Raw genomic sequence first — 18,534 nt, 5'->3', positions numbered from 1 at the left:
GTGTCCTCACATGGAAGTGTGTTCTGGTTTCTCTAGATTGCTGCATACCTGGAAAACAGACACACCCTGGGAGGGACAGTAGCTTAAAGCCCATCTGGGGCCATCTACCACTTTCTCACCTGCTCTGCGCCCAGAGCCTGGAGGATCGGGTGGTGGTCTAAGGGAGTGTCTACAGGGTGAAGCTGCCTGCCAGGAAGAGGTGCAAGGTGGACGGGCCATCAGGAGGTAGTTCAGGGGCTGGAGACAGGGCTCAGCAGTGGCTGCTCTTGCAGGGAAACCAAGTTTGTCTCCCAGAACCCACAGGATGGTTCACAATTGTCCATCACTCCAGTTCCTGTGGGTGGGACATTCTCTTCTGGCCTTCACTGGCACTGAACTCATGTGGTACACAGACACACATGCAGGTAAGTAAAAGTAAATATTTAACAAGAGAGGTGGGGATGACTTGGGAAGCCACATTTATAGGTATGGGCTCCTGTGAGCTGCTTGGGAGGACCTACCATCACCGGCTCTGAATCAATTCAGATAGGTATAATTTCAGAGTTTAAACTTCTGGTGGCTGGCTCCAGATAGACAGTCAGTTTTCTACTGACTTCTGCCCTGTTCTCCTAACAAGGGTCTATTATAGACTGAAAGACTCCTGTGGTTTGACCAGGAGGTCCATAGCTGGGGGTGTGGTTTGGGAAGATTTTTGAAACTTTTAGGACACAGAGCCTGGCTGGTAGATGTGACCAACTAGAGGCTGGCCTTCAGGTCTGTACCACAGCCCTTCTTCTGGCCCAAGTGCTCTGCTTCCTAAATGACCAAAATATCAACAAGCCGTGCCACAAGCCACCGCCACCACGGACAGATCCCTTAGCCATAGTGCCTTCCCTGCCAAAAATAAACCTCTCCTTCCTGAAACTGCTTCCTCCAAGGGATGTCTTCACAGCAATGAGAAAAGTAGCCAAGGTCTCTCAGGATTTTCAGGCTCAGCTATTCAGACTTGCAGAGTGGGCACAGCCCCCACTAGAAACTGGCACTGTGGGAGTCAAACCACTGGTAGGAAAGGGCCCATGGGCACGTTTGGTGATCCCTTGGCACACACATTCTAGAAGCCAAGCTTTGGGGTTGGAAGTATCCTGAAGTTACTTCAGAAGCAGAATAAACAAGGAATGTGTGTGCTGGGGTTCGGATGCAACCCGTTACAGTGGGAGGGTCCTGGCTCCGCTGTATTGAGAACCACTTCTCAGTGACAGGAGGGGCATCGGCTGATGGAATGATGGATTGCCTGGTCTACACAAAGTCCTGAATAGCACCGACTAGAACTAGGTGTGGTAGTTTATAGTTGTCATCCTGGGAGGTAGAGGCAGAAGCATCAAGGTCATCTTTAGATACACATAGACTTAGAGGCTATTCTGAACTACATGAAAGTCAGTTTCTCTCTCTCTCTCTCTCTCTCTCTCTTTCACACACACACACACACACACACACACACACACACACACAAAGAGGGAAAGGAGGACTCTTTCTTTCTGGGGAGTCATCCCAGCAGCTAACACAGTGGCTAAGATGCTGTTTCAGAACAAGGAACTCACAGAGAGACTTGAGATGGAGCACCGTCCTCAGTGCAGTGCGGGAGCACTCCTGCATATTTGGAGGCCTGGTGGCCACTTGACCTTCCTTGACCTTGGGCCACACTCAGCAGAATTAGCTCCAAATTCAGTCACAATGCAGCTTTGCTGCTTCGTGCCTTAGAGATGCCTGGCTGAACTCAGGAGCCAGCCCTGCTGTGGCCACTTCCCGAGTGATGCTATTGTCAACCGATATCTCAGATATCAAGGTTACATTGACTTTTCTGGTCCTGGGTAGGCGGCCAGTCTCCATCTAAGAACAAATCGGAAGGAGATCTGTGCCACACATTTATGATTCCAGGAGTGGCCACAAAAGACCCAGCCAAAGCCACAGCCTTGTACAGAGGCCCTGACAGCCTTGCACAGTGCATGCAGACTGTCAAGGCAAAGACATCTGCCCAGCAGCTGCCTATGCTTAGCTTGGATTGCTACCACCCTCGTAACCGACCCTGATAGCTAGGATACTGGTACAACATTACTTATGGTGTCCTCTTCACTTTGCCTTTAAAAACAAAAACAAACAAACAAAAAACTCCCCCTGCCTCTTTGCATGTGCATATAACTTAATAAAGCCTATGTTTTCTTGCTGTAAAACTTTGCTGGTCCCTATAAATTCATCATCTCTGGATAACCTTCTTCTTGTTGTTTGGACGGACGAGGGTTGTAACATCTGAGTGTGAAAGCTCTGTTGGCACAGGAGGGATGCACCTCCATCTGTAGACCTAAGAGGTTACAGGGCTCTAGGTTGAAGCTTCGCCTCTCAGAGCCTGGATCTCCTCCATTGCAGAAAGAGGTGACAGGAATGGGCTAACAAGTGCCCAGCGGATAAAGGCACTTGCTGCCAAGCCTAACAACTGTGTTCGATCCCTGGGAATAGACTCATGTGGTGGCTTGACAGTCCCTGAAGTTGTCCTCGGACCTCCGTGAATGCCTGCAGCATACATGTATCTGTGCACACACACACAAATAAATATAATTATTTTAAGGTAGATGATGATGGCTGAAAAGATAGCTCAGTTAGTACATTGCTTGCTATGTAAGCGTGAAGACCTGAGTTCTGTTCCCACATCCACATTTTTTTTAAAATGCCAGATGCAATACTTCATGCTTATAACCTCAGTGCTGGAGAGACACAGAAACATCTCAACTCTCCCAGTAGCCACAATACCCTCTGCTCAGTGTATTTATTACATTGAACTCTCCAAGGGCAGACATCCAGGTCTGCCCAGACCAATGTTTTTGCTTCCCATGGGAGGCAGGCAGAGTTTTCCAAGATCAGTGGGAAAACTCACAAATCTTCATTAGAGATCGTGACCTAGAGCGTCCCTCGCAGAGACTGATCAACTACAGCCTGGGGTGCTCCTAGATCACAGCAGGATCAGCCAGACCTTCCTGGGAGCAGAAGAGCACCCTGTTCCCTCCCAGTGGCCATGGAACCTAACTCTACCCAAGTTGAGTTAAGGGCCAAGAGAGTTTAATCTAGGGGACACAAGGAAGACCAAGAAGCCACTCATGAAGCTCAGACCTCAGGGTCAGGCCTGTGCCTGGGGACCACCAGGCCCTCAAGTTCTTGGATGTTTTTGTGTTTGTTTGTTTGTTTGTTTTTATTTTGGTTTTTTGTTTTTTTTTTTTTTTTTTGAGACAGGGTTTCTCTGTCTGTCTCAAACAGCCCTGGCTGTCCTGGAACTCACTTTGTAGACCAGGCTGGCCTCGAACTTAGAAATCTCCCTGCCTCTGCCTCCCTAGTGCTGGGATTAAAGGCATGTGCCACCACGCCTGGCTGGCCCTCAAGTTCTTACCATAGACTGCCTAATGATGGAGCTTCCATCCTCTCAAACACAGGGCTAAGGCCACCTTAGATTTCCTAGCCACCTTGGCCTCCTCTGGAGGGCAGTGGAGGGAACAAAGGGTTCCCCTCCAGGATTTCCACTTGAGTTATCTACCTTGCTGAACCTGCACAAAGCCCAGGGAAGTTTCTCTTGAGCCAGCACTGACCAGACAGTCAGTGTGCTAGGCACAAGCTGTGTCTGCTGAAGCACGTGAGGCTTGCCACCTGGACACGGCCTAGCGGCAGTCCAGAGCCTCCCTGCTGAACATGCCTGAGCTGGTGGGGACAGGGATGAGTTCCACAGCATAGTCGGCGCCTGCTGACCAGCCCTGGCACTCGAGACTGAGCCTTTGCTCTCACTGACCTGGTCATGGAGCACTGGCACACACGGGCTTCCATTGGGAAGTGAGCAGAGTGTGTTGCTCAGGGACTCAGCAGGGGAGAACACAGCTACACAGGGCTGAGTGGATGGACCCTTCCAGAGCCCAAGATCCACAGAACTCACGTGTGGTTTGCTTTAATGTCAACCTGACACAGGCTAGAATCATTTAGGAAGAGGGAACCTCAACAGAGAAATGCCTCCCCCAGAGTGACCTCTGGGCAGGCCTTTGGGAGCATCTCCGTGGTTCATGATTGATGTGGGTGGGCGCGTCCCATGGGGTATGTGGTGCTGTCTCTAAGGTCTATCCATTGGTCCTGAGTTGTATAAGAAAGCAGGTTACATGTTTTCATTAGGGTTTTACTGCTGTGAACAGACACCATGACCAAGGCAAGTCTTATAAAAGACAACATTTAATTAGGGCTGGCTTACAGGTTCAGAGGTTCAGTCTATTATCATCAAGATGGGAGCATGGCAGCGTCTAGGCAGGCATGGCTCAGGCCGAGCTGAGAGTTCTATGTCTCCATCCAAAGGCTGCTAGTGGAAGACTGACTTAAAGGCATCTAGGGTGAGGATCTTGAGCCCACACCCAAAGTGACACACCTACTCCAACCAGGTCACACCTATTCCAACAAGGTTACACCTCCAAATGGTGCCACTCCCTGGTCCAAGAATATACAAACCATCACACTAAGCAAGCCATAAGATGCATATCAGTATGTAGCATTCCTCTGTGGCCAAGTGTGAGCTGTGGTTCCTGCCTCTAGGTTCCTGCCTGTGTTCCTGCCCTGGCCCTGGGGATATAGAAGCCAAATAAGCCCTTTCCTCCCCAAGCGGCTTCTGGTCAGTGTTTTTATCACAACAGTAGAAACATAGCTAAGACAGGGATGAAGGATATAAATAAATAAACATAAACAGTTATTCCAGTACATTATTAAAATGCAGCAGAGTATGGAACAAAGTCCTTTGCTTGCAGTGTCTCATCTGTCCTGGGAGTTGCCAGACTGGCTAAATTAGCATGTTCCAGGGATCCAACTGTCTCTACTTGCAGCGATAGGTTTATAAGCATGCACTTGCAGGTCCAGTTTTTAATGTGGGATCTGGGATCACACTCAGGTCCTAACACACACAGTAGGCACTTTACTGGCTAAGCTAACTTTTAACAGTGCTGGATTTCATGTATGCTAGGCAGACACTCTGCCAATGAATAGACATATCTTGAGCCCTTGAGGAACCTTTGAAAGGGGCTGGAGCAGGACACAGACATCACAACAGCCTTGAATCACTGTGTTCGAGTGTCCTGATGTCTCCAGGATCCTGTAACGTCACTGAGAAAGTCACAGGTGGTACCCACTAAGATGGATCTAAAGAGCAAAGACCATTACACATAATCTATGAGCTCTCTTGCTGCTTGCCTGGGCTTCTCAGATGTCATGGGTCTTCACTATGCAGGGATTGCTACTCTGACAGTGCCCCCCTCAAGCCTGCCCATCAGTCAGGGTTCAGGGTCTTAAATTCCCATCTGGAGTAGCTGAGAGTTCTATTGCCTGTCATCTGCTGTTGGGCTTGCGTTTTCACCGTGAACACCTCCAAGGGGCATGATGGAGCAATGAATAGCAATTATGCACAGACTGTCCATGTCAAAAGGGACCCAGATCCAAGCTGTGGTCCTTGTACTTCATAGTGTTGGGGTGTGATTAGTGAAGGGAAGGAGAGAATTCAGTGAAATATATATAAGAGGTGGTCAGTGTTTTACCGTGTGGTTCCAGATGAGGGACCTGAATTCTCACAAGGACAAGGCGGCCCATGAACAGCATCATCAAGGGAGAAAAGGCAGAGTCAGGGTAGAACCTTCGTCCTGTTGGTGAGGCCCAAGGACCCTTGTAGTCACTAAGGATAATTCACAGGTTCTGATGGGCTAGATATTATTCATAACATACATATAGTATATGTTATATTGAGTGCACATACATATCATATAGAAGTATATATTCATAGCATGTTATATGTAATATATCCTTAGTGATATATGTATTTCAGCCAAAACCACATATTAACTAGACTAAATGAAAAGCAGATACTTGAATCTGGCATATATTTCTTGGCCCATGTATTAAAGATATTTATAACTCATAAAAATACATTCTATTCCTTTTCCTTTTTTGTTTTATTTTAAATATATATTAGTAAGAAAACGTTAATATCTGTAGTTCTGAAAACTGACTGAGCATGCCAAGGAGCTGTTGTTATGTGGTCATAAGCATCTCTATCCATTGTATTAGAAATTAAAACTGAGGAACTATGAAATACTGATTCATTTGCAAATGACAGAGATAATGTTGAAGTAAATGGTGTATTTTTAGAGAGTGTAAAGGGTCCAGAAACCAGTGTGTTTACTTACAGGGCAGCAGCAGGCACAGGCTCAGGTTCTACCCAGAGTCTGGAACCTAGGGATGAGGACGGGTGGAATGGACTGAGATCCCTCTGGAATGCGTCCCACGGAGGCAGGTGATGGAGAAGTGGCCTAGAAGAGTGACCTAGCAACTCAAATTGTAGGTTAGAGAGAAAGGGGGAAAAATGATAGAAGTCACGGGTGGGAGACTGGCACATGGGAAATACCGCTGGAGAAAAGAGGATCTACTAGCCTAAAAGTCACCTTGGTGTAATATGCCCAGGGAACAATGTAACTGGGCGAGCCAATGCCTGGGCTTGCTAACACGTAGGACTGGGCGAGCTGCTGTGTAGGCTTGGGCTTCTGTTTTCATTTTAGATTGCTTGGGGTTGCCTGGCAATTGGTCTTTGAGATAGGGTCTCATGTATCTTAACCTGCCCTCAAACATGGTTTCATATTTAAAGACAACCTTGAACTTCTGATTGCCTCCAGCTCTCACATGCTGAGATTTCATGCCTGCTCCACCCTGCCCAGATTTACAGGATGCTGGGGATAAAAACCAGTGCCTTGTGCGTGTTAGAAAGCATTGTACCAACTGAGCCGCACATGCAGACTTAGAAACAATCCTTGTGACCTGTGGCTCTTCTTAAACTCCTGTGGGTGGGATGTCACCTTGTCCTGGCACCCCTTAGGAGGGCCTCCCAACTGCATCTGGGCTGACCCTGCCTTAAGGGGTACCAAGCGTTGGGTGTGCTGAGGTCCCCCTATCTGCTAAGGAGGGAAGGCTGCTGCTACCCTCACGGTGCCATGGCAGAGGGAGCCCAGGTCGAGGGTGGCTGGAAGTAGACTCCATTAAAGTTCAGCTGTCACCCTTCTGCCAGAGTCAGGCGATCAGAGATGGCTGAGTGGACTTGGGTTCCAGACAGGCTGCCCCTCTTCTGGGATTTGTATTAATGGCGCCTGCTGGCTATCCAGTGCATGCGTTGTTGGGCATTTTTGATGAGTTAGCGGGTAAATCCAGGCCCAGAGCTCAGAGCTTCTGAAGCCACGCCTCTTCTTCAGCCTTGCCCAGCAGCCTGGAAGGCCGGTGCTCACTTCTCTCCACTGACATCTCTGTCCTGCCTTCTCCCTCTCACAGCCACGGTCCAGCATGGCCAGCCAGGCCCTGTAAAGTCACCTGCTCGTGGCTCCCTGGTGTCTGGAGACACTTGCCTGGCATTCTGTGTGGCTGCCAGGGTCCATTTCTGTTCACTCACTAGGCTTATTCATGTACTTGGCAACAGTCAGGGGGGAAAAAAATCAAAGCCATTGTTCAACCTCAGAGCTGACAACTGCCCACAGCAAAACCCGTCAGAAGCGGGGGGTGGGGGGATGCCTTCTCAGAGGAGACCTAACAAGGGAACCATCTGGGTCCCTTCTGGGGTTACTATGGGCATTGCCCACCTGGTATGAAAGCCACCTGCACTGGAAACCATCCGTGTTGCTCTCTAGGTCAAAGGCCCAGTCTCCCCGTGTCTCAGAGGACCTGCCCACCTCTGGCTATAGGCTGGCTGCTCCTCTCTGAGCCCCTCCTGCCTCGGGTACATAAGCATTCAACACAGGATGGCTCAGAGGGGCTGGGTATGCTTCTGGTTTTGCTTTTGTTCGTTTCCCCGCACCATACCTGGAGTGGGTCTCTGGCTTCCCCTTCCTGCTCTACCAAGCTGGGCCCCAGCAGCGGCTGAGAGCTACTGATGTGCAGAGGCGGCACTTGCTCTTGTAGATAGCCAAACTGTAGCCTGTCCAGAAAGAAAGCAGTAACAATCTCAGGAAACAGCCCACGCCCCAGGGTAGCTATGGCCATGGGCTAGCACGGTCATAAACTCACCTAAAACACTGTGAGATTCTTTTACGATTTTATTTTGTAGCTTGATGGTGTGGTTATTGAGCATAAGCTTTGCAAATGACAGCACCCATCCCAACATCAAAAGGCTGGACGTGCCACACCTGGGAGTTGTAAAGGGAATGGAGACAGGAAGCCCTTGCCCCATGATTTACTAATGGTGACAGCAATATTCAAACCGAAAATCACCTAGGAATGTCCTCACCAACCTAACAACCATCCCTAATTACTGAGAAGCCAGCACCCACGTGGTGACAATTGATCTTTGTCCCTCTCTTTCTGCCAACTTGGATCGAAAGCTGCCTGCCCAAGGCCACCCAGTATGGAGAACACTGAGCGTCCCAGGCTGGGCCCCCTCTGCACAGCCTTCCCTGTTCTTTAGCTCTTCTTCTTGCCCTTTCCAGGCACTGGGCACCTCCAGACTCTGTTCCTGTAGGCGTTGCTGTGGAGACCCTCCTCCTGAGAAAGTTCACATGGCTGAGATGGAATTTTACATGATTTTTGCATCTTTGGTCCTGTCCCTTGGTGGCATCTCAATTTAGTTACAGTAAAGGAGTTTGGGAGATGGAGTTAGGACATATGAACTATCTGTTTACTCGACAAAAAGAGGTGCATCAGTACTTAAATGTGCTCTGTCCACAACTCCTTCATCTGAGGTGCAGGTGCCTGAGGAGCTGGTGAGCTCACCAGAGTGTAAGGCAGGACTCTGCAGGCAGCAGGAAGTGCTGCAGGGCACTGGAAGGTGGATCACCCGCCAGGGAGAGAGGGACATATGTTTTACTCTAGAAAGGTTCTCACTGTGCCCGACACTGATCACATGTTCTCTGTATTTGGTTGTGTGAGCCTTGCCCTACATCTGGCATGTCACTGTCCCCTCACCACACACATTCCCTTCCCCCTTTGCCACGGTCCGTATCTAGACTGTTCCCTAGTGACCCACATTTTAAAGACTGGGTCCCCAACTTGGTGCTAGTGGGAAGTTTGTGGAAGTTTCAACAGTAGGGCCTGGTGGGATTTTTTTCAGTCATTGGAGATGTTTCCTTGAAGGAAACTGTGGGTCTCAGTATCTTCATACTTCTCTCTGTGACCTGAGCATGAGGTGGAGAGTGACCACGCATTTTTGTCACACTCTGCCACCACTAGCCCAAAGCAGCAGGACAGCCTGTCATGAACTAAAACTGAGCCAGGTTCATCCTCTTCTCTTGTTAAGTCGCTCTGTCTGGGGTGTAGGTTGCAGTCATAGAAAGCTGCTTGACAAAGCCTGTGGAGTCACTGCATTTGTGTCCCCGTGGGAGTCCTGGCTAAGGATGGAAAGCAGGGCAGAGGTGAGGCACCCATGACCTTGGCAAGAGTCGGGGGAGCCACAGTGTCCATCCCAGCAGAAAAGGCCACGCTGTTGCTCCTCACCCACTCAGGCTGGCCCAGTCACACACACACACACACACACACACACACACAGCCTCCAGCCTCCTCTCCTGGCCTCCGATACACAAACCACCTACACGCAATCAGGCTTATGGGAGAAGTTGATGGTTTGTGCCTTTGTGCATCCTCTTGAGCAAGCTGCCTTTGTTTTCTTCCAGCAGTTTGCACTGTGGTGATGATCATTGGGCCAACCAAAGAACCAGCAGGTTGTGTGTTCCCTGTCAGTGAGGTCATTCACCCAACGGTGACTGGGCCTCCTCTAGGAGAATGGTGTGAGTAGAGAGCTTCTTGCAAAGATGGACAGACAGACAGATGTGGAAACAGAGAAAGGGAGGGAGCCTTACTCTGTAGGCAGCAGTCTGCTCAGGATGACAAGGCCCTATCTCTAGCTCTGGTAGAAGCTGCACAGAGCTAGAGGGAGAACTAGGGCAGGGTGGGCATGTGCTTACACACACGGCTGGCCAACTGCTCATAAAAGAATAATGGACAGGCAGGGTAAATTTCAAAATACACTAATACACACCTGTAGAATTCCTTCTCTTGCTGCCATGACAAACGTGCCTGACAGGAACAGTTGTAAGGAAGGGACTCTCAGCTCTCGGTGAAGGTGCAGTACATTGTAGCGGGGAAGGCAGAGCAGCAGGGGAAGGAAGCTGGCCACACCACTTCTGCAGTCTGGAAGCAGAATGAGTGCTGACGCACAGCTTTCTCCTCTGTTCAGTCCGGGACACCCAGCCCATGGGATGATGCTACCCAGTTAAACCTCTCCAGAAAACAACCAGAGATATGTTCCCATGGTGATTCCAAATACAGTCAAATTGACAGTGGAGATTAAACATCACTATACCCACCACAGAAAGAATAGGAGCAGAAAGAAGTGTCAGTGAACAGCTTTCCCTCTGGTTGCTCCCTTCCCTGGATCCTTCCGGGGAGGCTGCAGACATACACAGATCATCAGGATGTGAACAATGTATGTATAAAACCCTTTCCCACTTCTCAAGAACTCCAGATGGCATCATCCCATGCCAAGGGATGCTTCTTCTGCTTCCCGGCTTCCTCACGTGGAGGAGATGGGGAGGCCGATTCCTTCCCATCAGGCTCTGTACTGCTGTCACTCACTCCACCACTTGATAAGCAATTAGCACTGTAATAATCCGGGACACTCGGTGAGGAGAAGCAGCTCTGAGAAGTAAACTAACATATCTGCCTGTGTGAGCCTGGGTGTATGTTTATCTAGGGATCTGCAAGCATGCGCAGGTGCCCATGTGTGTGCTCAGAGAGCTGCAGGCATGCACAGGTGCCCATGTGTGTGCTCAGAGGGCTGCAGGAATGCACAGATACACATGTGTGTGCTCAGAGGGCTGCAGGCATGCACAGATGCACATGTGTGCGCTCAGAGGGCTGCAGGTGTGCACAGGTACACAGGTGTGTGCTCACAGGACACCCTTGGATTTGCTCTTCAGGTGGTATACTTCTTGTTTTACTTGTGTGTTATTTGTTGTTTCTTTGTGGAGACAAGGTCTTGCACCTGGCCTGGAATTTTCCAAGCACACTAAGTGAGCCACTGGGATCCTCCTGTCTCTCTCTTACAAAACTGGGATTACAAGCATGCACTGCTATGGCTGGGTTTGATTGTTTTAGTTTGAAGTGTTTTCTGGAGATCAAATTCTGCTCTTCATTCTTGCAAATCACTTTGCAGACTAGCTAGCTCCACGTCTGTAGTTTTGATCAGCAAAAATGACCCCCACAGAGGTACATGTTCTGTGTCTTTGAAAATGTGTATGTGGGTTGGACCAGAAAGCCTAAGTGGAGATTAGGTGGAGTTCCAGTCCGAGGGAAGTTTGATTATGTTCCATGGACACTGAATATCAGTGCTTTCTGTCATAGTGGGCCAAGAAGGACAGGGGGGAGTTGGAAATAGATCATCGGGAACTGCCCCTATCTGGACACATGGAAACCCCGACCTTAGGAGGGCTTGCCAGTAAAGATCCTTAGAATGAATATGTGGCGCAGGTGTTTGGTTTTTCTGACCTACCTGGTCCACCCTGCTGTGTTGCACCTCATCAGTCTCCATCCTGTGCCCATGGGGTGGGGAGGGTTATGGATGCCCACAAGGGAGGCAGTAAGGAAGGACTCAAGGTCTGGCACTGACTGTAAGGATGTGAACTATTTCCTGTTTAATAATTACAAGGGAGGCCTGCTCTGACCTCACTATGAGGGGGTAGGCTGACACCCTAATGAAGACTTGGCCAGCTACATAGTGAGTTCAAGGCCAGCCTGGGGTATATGAGACCCTATCAGAAAGAAAAACAAAAATCCAAAATCAAGACATGGGCAGTGCCACATTTCCTCCACAGTGTGCAGAGCAGGGTCCATCTCTTCTCTTCTGGCCTCTGGTATTGACACCCATCCTTGCCTCCTCATAGTTGTGCATACATAGCCACTGCTCAAAAGATCTCCAGCATCTCCTCCACCCCATGTGTGTGTGTGTGTGTGTGTGTGTGTGCCCTTTTTTTCTTTCCTTTTTTTGTTTGTTTGTTTGCTTGTTTGTTTTGAGTCAGGGTCACACTATAGAGCCCTGACTGACCTGGAACTCACTATGTAAGCCAGGCTGCCCTCAAATTCCCAGAGACCTACCCATTATGTGGCTAATACACCCAATTATGTTGCCAGTTAACTATTATGGGTCAGATGTGTCCCTAGAAGCATACATTGGAGACTACTGCCCAGTAGTGTGAATGTGACTTTATTTAGAGATAGGAGTTTTTCAGGTTAGTCGTGTTTGGGTGAGGTTCTGTTGGGTTGTGGTGGGCCTGATACCGTATGGTAAGTGTCCTCATAAAAGAAGAGGTGTTGGGCATGGTAGCACATGCCTTTAATCCCAGCAGTCAGGAGATAGAGATAGAGGCATGCAGGATTATATAATCAGAAATGTTTACATCCCCCATCTCTTGTGTGCATATTGGGGGGAGGGCTACATGTGTGCACATGGATGCCAGAGGTCATCTTTGGGTATCCTCTAAAGGGACCACAGAGTAGGTTAGGCTGGCTGCCTGAGCCCCAAGGATTTGCCTTTTTCTGCCAACACTCCCCAGTGCTGAGAGTGTAAGTGTGTACCACCCTACCAAGCCTGACTTTCTTATGGGACTCCAAGCTCAGGTCCTCTTGCTTGCAAGGCAAGCACCTTCTGGTTCACTCATATTGTCTTGTGACTTCTGCAGCAGAACCTTGGTTCTGCCGAGCTCTCTATATATCTCCCTATAAACAACCCCCACCAATATGGCTCTGTGATGTTTGCTGTGGGCATATGCATGGTGGGGAAGGAGAAGAGGGCGAGCAGTATTGGCCAAGGGGAGAGCAAAGCCATGTGGAGGGTGAACAGTCAGGGCTGTATGCCGTCCCCAACACTGCTCACACCTCAGCATGGAGGTAAAGGTCTTTCTGAACTCTGAACTTGTAAGAGGCTATGAATACTCTTATTAAACTCTGCCTTTATTTCTACATTTACTATTTCAGAGTTGATTTTTTTGTGTATGTGTTTACTTGGTTGGTTGGTCAGAGGAAGGGATGGGCTCTTAGAAGCACAGCCCTCTTCTCCACCAAGGCCACACCTCTAATGAGCTCTGTCACCTCCTTGCAGCCTCCAGCGTCTCCTCTTCTCCGTCAACACCCACCCAAGTGACCAAGCAGCACCCATTTCCCCTGGAGTCCTACAAGCAGGAGCCTGAACGCCCAGAGAGCCGCATCTATGCTTCCTCGTCCCCTCCAGACACTGGGCAGCGCTTCTGCCTGGCCTTTCAGAGCCCAGCGCGACCTCCGCTGGCATCCCCGACATACCATGCTCCTTTGAGAACTGTAAGTCTGCATCTCTCCCAGGGTGGGGCTGGACCAGGCCGTGGGAGGGAGGACGGTGCTTCCGCACACCAGCTTCAGCTGCGCAGGGCTAGCATTTGTAAATTGTGCTGTCATAAGTCACAGGCTGAGAGCAACATGCAGGTCTGGGTGACACTGTAGGAATCAAAGGAGACGCCGTTCTGTCCTCTCTACCTGGAGTATGACCAAGAGAAAGTCTGCCCCCCCCCCACTTCTTAAAACTCATGCTTTAGAAGCACCGTTTGGATTTACCTTGACTAAGTTGCTAAACTAACACCAACAAAGCAGAATAAATTGGGAGAAAGGAAGGAGGGGAGGGAGGGAACAGAAGGGAAGGGGAGGGAAGGATAAGGGGAGGAAGGAAGGAAGGGAGGGAGGGAGGGAGGGAGGAAGGAAGGAAGGAAGGAAGGAAGGAAGGAAGGAAGGAAGGAACGGGGGAGTATGTTCTAGAGTTTTAAGGTCTGACATCACCTGACTTGAGGTAGGTTCTTGAAAACTTAGTCACTTGGTGGGAAATGGGACAACATGTCTTCGTGGCTGTTAGCGGATTAACTGAGAAGGTCTGGAGTTGTTGATGGAAGAGGCCAGATTCCTCCTACACCTAGCTGTTGCTCAGGCATGGAGCCCCTAGAGTGGTAGCCTGTTTGGTTTGAGTTAGGGGCTATCAGACATGCAGAATGACCCTGACCCATCAGGACCAAACCAGCATAGACAGAGCCCTGCCATTCAGTCACGATGGTTTCTTTTCCCGGGGCTGTGACAAAGCACAGTCTCACTGGAAACTGGTTCCAGGGCCATCACAGCACCGAGATCCTCGTGGGTTCCATCCCTTTTGTAAAATGGCACGGTTTGGACGTAGTGCCTATGTCATAGTGCCATAGACACAGTCCTCTGTAGTTTTTTTTTTTTTAACCATCTTTGGATAGCGAATCGATAACACAAAGTAAGCTCTATGTAATGTTGGTCTGTTGCATCTTTAGACAGTCCAAACAAGGCATGCATGTTCAATACAGAGACAGTCTTGTTTCATATAGTCCCTGCAGTCTATTAAACCAACAGGTTCTGTACCTGTGGAAAAGAAAGATAAGGCTCCCAAACACCAAGGACTTAAATCGGCACATTGAATTTCCACACGGCTCTGGAGCTAAAAGGCCAAAGTAAGTGAGTGTGTGGGTGGGTGGGTGGGGCCACACCTCCTCCAGGCTCCCACACTGCTCTTCTCTCCCAGCATCTTGCATCCTAATTTTTTAGATCCTAATTCCACCTCCTAAGCCACCATTCCTCTGTGTCTGCTTGTGAACCCATGTCTCTTTCCTTAAGACACTAATCATCTTAGGTCAGAGTCCACCTCAATGGCTTCATTTTAACCTGGTGACAACCACAAGGACCTTATTTCCAAGTAAGAGTGCCACAGGGGGACACTAGAGTTAAACACCAGCATGTCTTCTTGTGGGACATCCTTCAGCCCATAACAGTTGATCTCTTAGGGGAGAAAAGGTATCTGCCGAGCAGAGAACATACCATGGTTGCTCCTCTGTTCATTCAGGGATGGTTGGCAGTGGTCTTTTGCCTGGTAAGGGTTGAGCTGCCCAGCATTGCTCTGTCCTCCAGAGCTCACATACTTGCTGGCAGTGTAGTAAGTAGTAGTTGGGTAAAAGGCTAAGTCAAGAATAGTACGTTGGCGGCTGGGATAATGACTGGAGCAGATACAGTGTCAGCTGAGCTGAGCCTGGAGGAGTGCTGTGAGCTTAAGTAAGCAGAGAGACAGAAGAGAACCATGGCTGGCGGGAACCGGGTGTCCGACAGACCCTGACTATGGGCAGGGATAAACCCCAAGGCTGTCATGCTGAGTGAGAGAAGCCAAACAGCGAAGGACAGATACTTCATGGTCTCCTTTACATAAGATCCCCATATTTTTCCTAGAAGCAGAAAATGGAGTTCTAGTTTCCCAGGAGATAAGGGGAGAGAGTGACATTTTTTTTAATTATATTTTATTTATGTGGAGGGTGGGATGTAGTATGTGTGTCGCTACACTTGTGCAGAGGTCAGATGACAATCTTCCAGTCTGTTTTCTTCTACCATGTGGATCTCACAGATTAAATCAGGTCCTCTGGCTAGCAACAGCAGCTACTTCCCACGGAACCAATCTCAGGCGCCCCGGGTGACATCTTTAATGGACATTTCCCTTTGGGAAGATAAGGTGGTCTCGGAGATGGAGGCTGTGTGGGCCCCATGACAGTGTGGAAACTTTTATGTCAGAGAACTACATGTTCAAATGATTCTCTGCTGCGACCTGGATCGTGTGTGTGCCTCCTAAGCAGCGAAACAATGAGCCGGCCCATGGAACTTGTCTTCATAAAGCTGCAGGAAAACAGGGTGACCATGATGTGTTTCAGGAATTGGAACAGAGAGCTAAGGAGATGGCTTACCAGGTTAGGTACCTGCCACACAAGCACGAGGACTTGGATCCGGGTCCCTAGCACCTACACAAAAGCTGGAGCAGTGGCAGGAATTTGTGGCCTCATTTCTGGGGGTGGGGGGGAGGACATGAGTAGGTTCTTGAAGATCGCTGGTCCTCAAACCTGGTTGAATTAATCAACTTGGCGTAAGCCTCAAGGTCAGTGAAGTGACCCTGTTCCAGGAATAAGGTGGAGAATGGGAGAGGAATACATCTGATGTCCAACTGTGGCCTTCACATGTATGTTCACAGACATGCACACAACACACACACACACAAACACACTTCATAACACACATATACCCACACATATATCACACACAAAAAAAATCAGGAAAGGATGCCTCTGCTGGGTGCTTGCCATAAACAGACCTAACCGTCTGTAAGTGCCATCCTAGGAGGCTGCCCCACCTGGCACTGCCTGCAGCCTCTGCAGCCACAGTCGAGTGGAGAGGGCGGGGCTTATTTGACGTTCATACAAAATGTGTCCCTTTATAATTGGATTTTGTTGGATGGTTTAATTTATGTGCTGTCCCTTAAGAGCTTGGATGATTTTGTTAACTTTGCTACTGGCTTAATCTTCATAGAGAGATATGAGCTGCTTGAAGATTTCTGCAGCCCTAAAAATATTTCAACATAATTTATCTCTGCTCTTTAGAATAGAGACTCCTTCCATAAACAGGGACCCTGAAGATAATTTTTTTTCTAAAGTCAGCTCCCATGAATTTTGTTCTAAAGTTGGAAAGGGATGGGGTGAATAATTAGTCTTTAGTGACAGCACTTACTGAAATACTTTATTTGTTCAATAAATAAATGCAGGCTGGAGATGTGGCTCAGTTGGTAAAGTGCTTGTCCAGAGAGCATGAAGTTCTGTGATGGGTGAGTCTCCAGCACCACACAAGCAGGCCTGGTACAGGATTCTTATGATCCTGGTACTTGAAAAGTGGAGACAAGGATCAGAGGTTCAAGGTCATCTCTAAATTCCCAGTGACCCTAAAAGAGGTCTAAGCAGTGTGAGACGTGAGATCCTGCTTTAAAAGAACAAGTGACAAATCTAGTGCTTGGTAAGAGGTGACAGAGCCACGAGCAATGCTCATGTGTGTACGGAATGTGCAGCTTCAATAAATAGCCCCTAATTCAACAACGAAGGCAGTTTGTCTGCAAACGGGGGTGGGAGGACAATAAAACATGCTAGAACCTGTTTAGTTGTTATGGGAGAGCAGTCTATTCTGTCTTGGTGACTGGCTGACCCAACCCCTTTCTCAGTAGGGAGGAACAGTGACCGAGCTTTGCATTTGGGGTATCTGTTGGCTGGCTGTTGAGATCAGATGTGCAGAAGCAGAGGCCCACACTAGGTAGAGGCCTGGTAGCAGGCGAAGGCAGAGGGAATACAGTGGAACTCGGAGAGCTCTGACAGGAAGAAGCAGGAGGCATTTGGCATCTGGTGAATAAGTAATTTGAGGAGGAAAAGAAGAGTCAAGGATGATTCTAAAGCTCTGCCTTGACCGGATAAAGTGGATTTGTTGTGTTGGGAGACCAAAGGGCTGTGGAGGTCTGTGTCTGTGAGTAGGAGTCAGCTGCTCTGGGACAGTAAGGCACTGTGGCTCCTATGTCCAAGGGGAAGAGTGTAAATAGAATTGGGCGTGTGAACCCAGACCTGGAAGCATCTTAGTATAAGTATAAAACATTGAGGCAGCGATGGTGTATGAAATGATGTAGAAAACATGTGGCTGGCGAAGAGAGAATCAAGGAGAGTGGGCAGCTAAGGGACAGACAGGGAAGGGATTCTGAACTGCCTGAGTTCAGGCAGAAAGGCAGGAACCACACAGAAGCCAAAGGATGATGTCACCCCATTTCACCATAAACTTGACAAGCCTGTCTTTGGACCCCTGCATGGCCAAGGGCCAAAGACACACACTGGAGAGGTGAAAGATAGTATGGACTCTTTCAAGATGTTTGATGTAGGGGCTGCAGAGATGCTCATGTGCTTGTTTGTAGTCAGCTCAATTTCTCCACTCTTATATGGATCAGGACTCACTGCCTAGGGAATGGTGCTGCCCCATGGGGAAGATGCTTCCTACATCAATTAACTTAATTAAGACAATAATGCACAGGAATGTGCACAGGCCAACCCAATGTAGACAGTCTCTTAGTGAGACTCGTTAATGAGACTCTTCCCAGGTGACTCTAGGTTATGTCAGGCTGACCATTAAAGTGTGCCCATGTGTACTAGCATAGAGACACATGCATACACACACACATACACACACGGCTCCTGCTAAGCATGCATTCTACAACTAAGCTACAGCCCTGGTGTTGGGATTTCATGTTTGACCTATATCTTGAGTCAGAGTTCCCTGGAGGACTTGGCGGATGAGAATATCATTACAGAAGTAATCCCAGAAAGAGTGAGGTAAGGGAAGACCCTGAGCCATGAGATGATCACAGTAGAAATTGAGCTGTCCCCACCCATGAACTTCGATCTCCATAGCTGTGAGGCAAAATTAACTTCTCTTTCCCTCAGAAGCAGCTTGTGCCGTGTTCCGTTGTAGTAACACAAAGCTGATTAATGCAGTCCAATATGTGGAGAGTTTGGTCTCTTGGAGGCCTTGCCTCTTGACCTGCAGAGCTTTCCCAGTGTTCTCTTGTAGCTTCTTCTCTGTGTGCTGGCATCCCTGGTAGCC

The 18,534-nt window shown here is 48.9% G+C and overlaps 1 protein-coding gene across 9 annotated transcripts in view; it reads left to right on the top strand.

The window, feature by feature from the left end:
- The window catches only part of Prkag2 (protein kinase, AMP-activated, gamma 2 non-catalytic subunit), a 243,548-nt gene that overhangs the window by 145,485 nt on the left and 79,529 nt on the right, over positions 1-18,534 (top strand). For all 9 annotated transcript variants that reach the window (XR_880821.3, XR_389738.4, NM_145401.2 and 6 more), the window contains one exon: positions 13,160-13,374. Coding sequence is in view for 7 of the 9 variants with exons in the window: in NM_145401.2 (NP_663376.2) it covers positions 13,160-13,374 (215 nt within the window). In the remaining 2 variants the exon portion in view is untranslated. The remainder of the gene's footprint in view (positions 1-13,159; positions 13,375-18,534) is intronic.

Source organism: Mus musculus, chromosome 5, assembly GCF_000001635.26.
Source record: "Mus musculus strain C57BL/6J chromosome 5, GRCm38.p6 C57BL/6J".
Classification (NCBI taxonomy): Eukaryota; Metazoa; Chordata; class Mammalia; order Rodentia; family Muridae; genus Mus; species Mus musculus.
The sequence above is the reverse complement of the archived record's forward strand: the minus strand, read 5'-3'. Positions and strand labels throughout refer to the sequence as shown.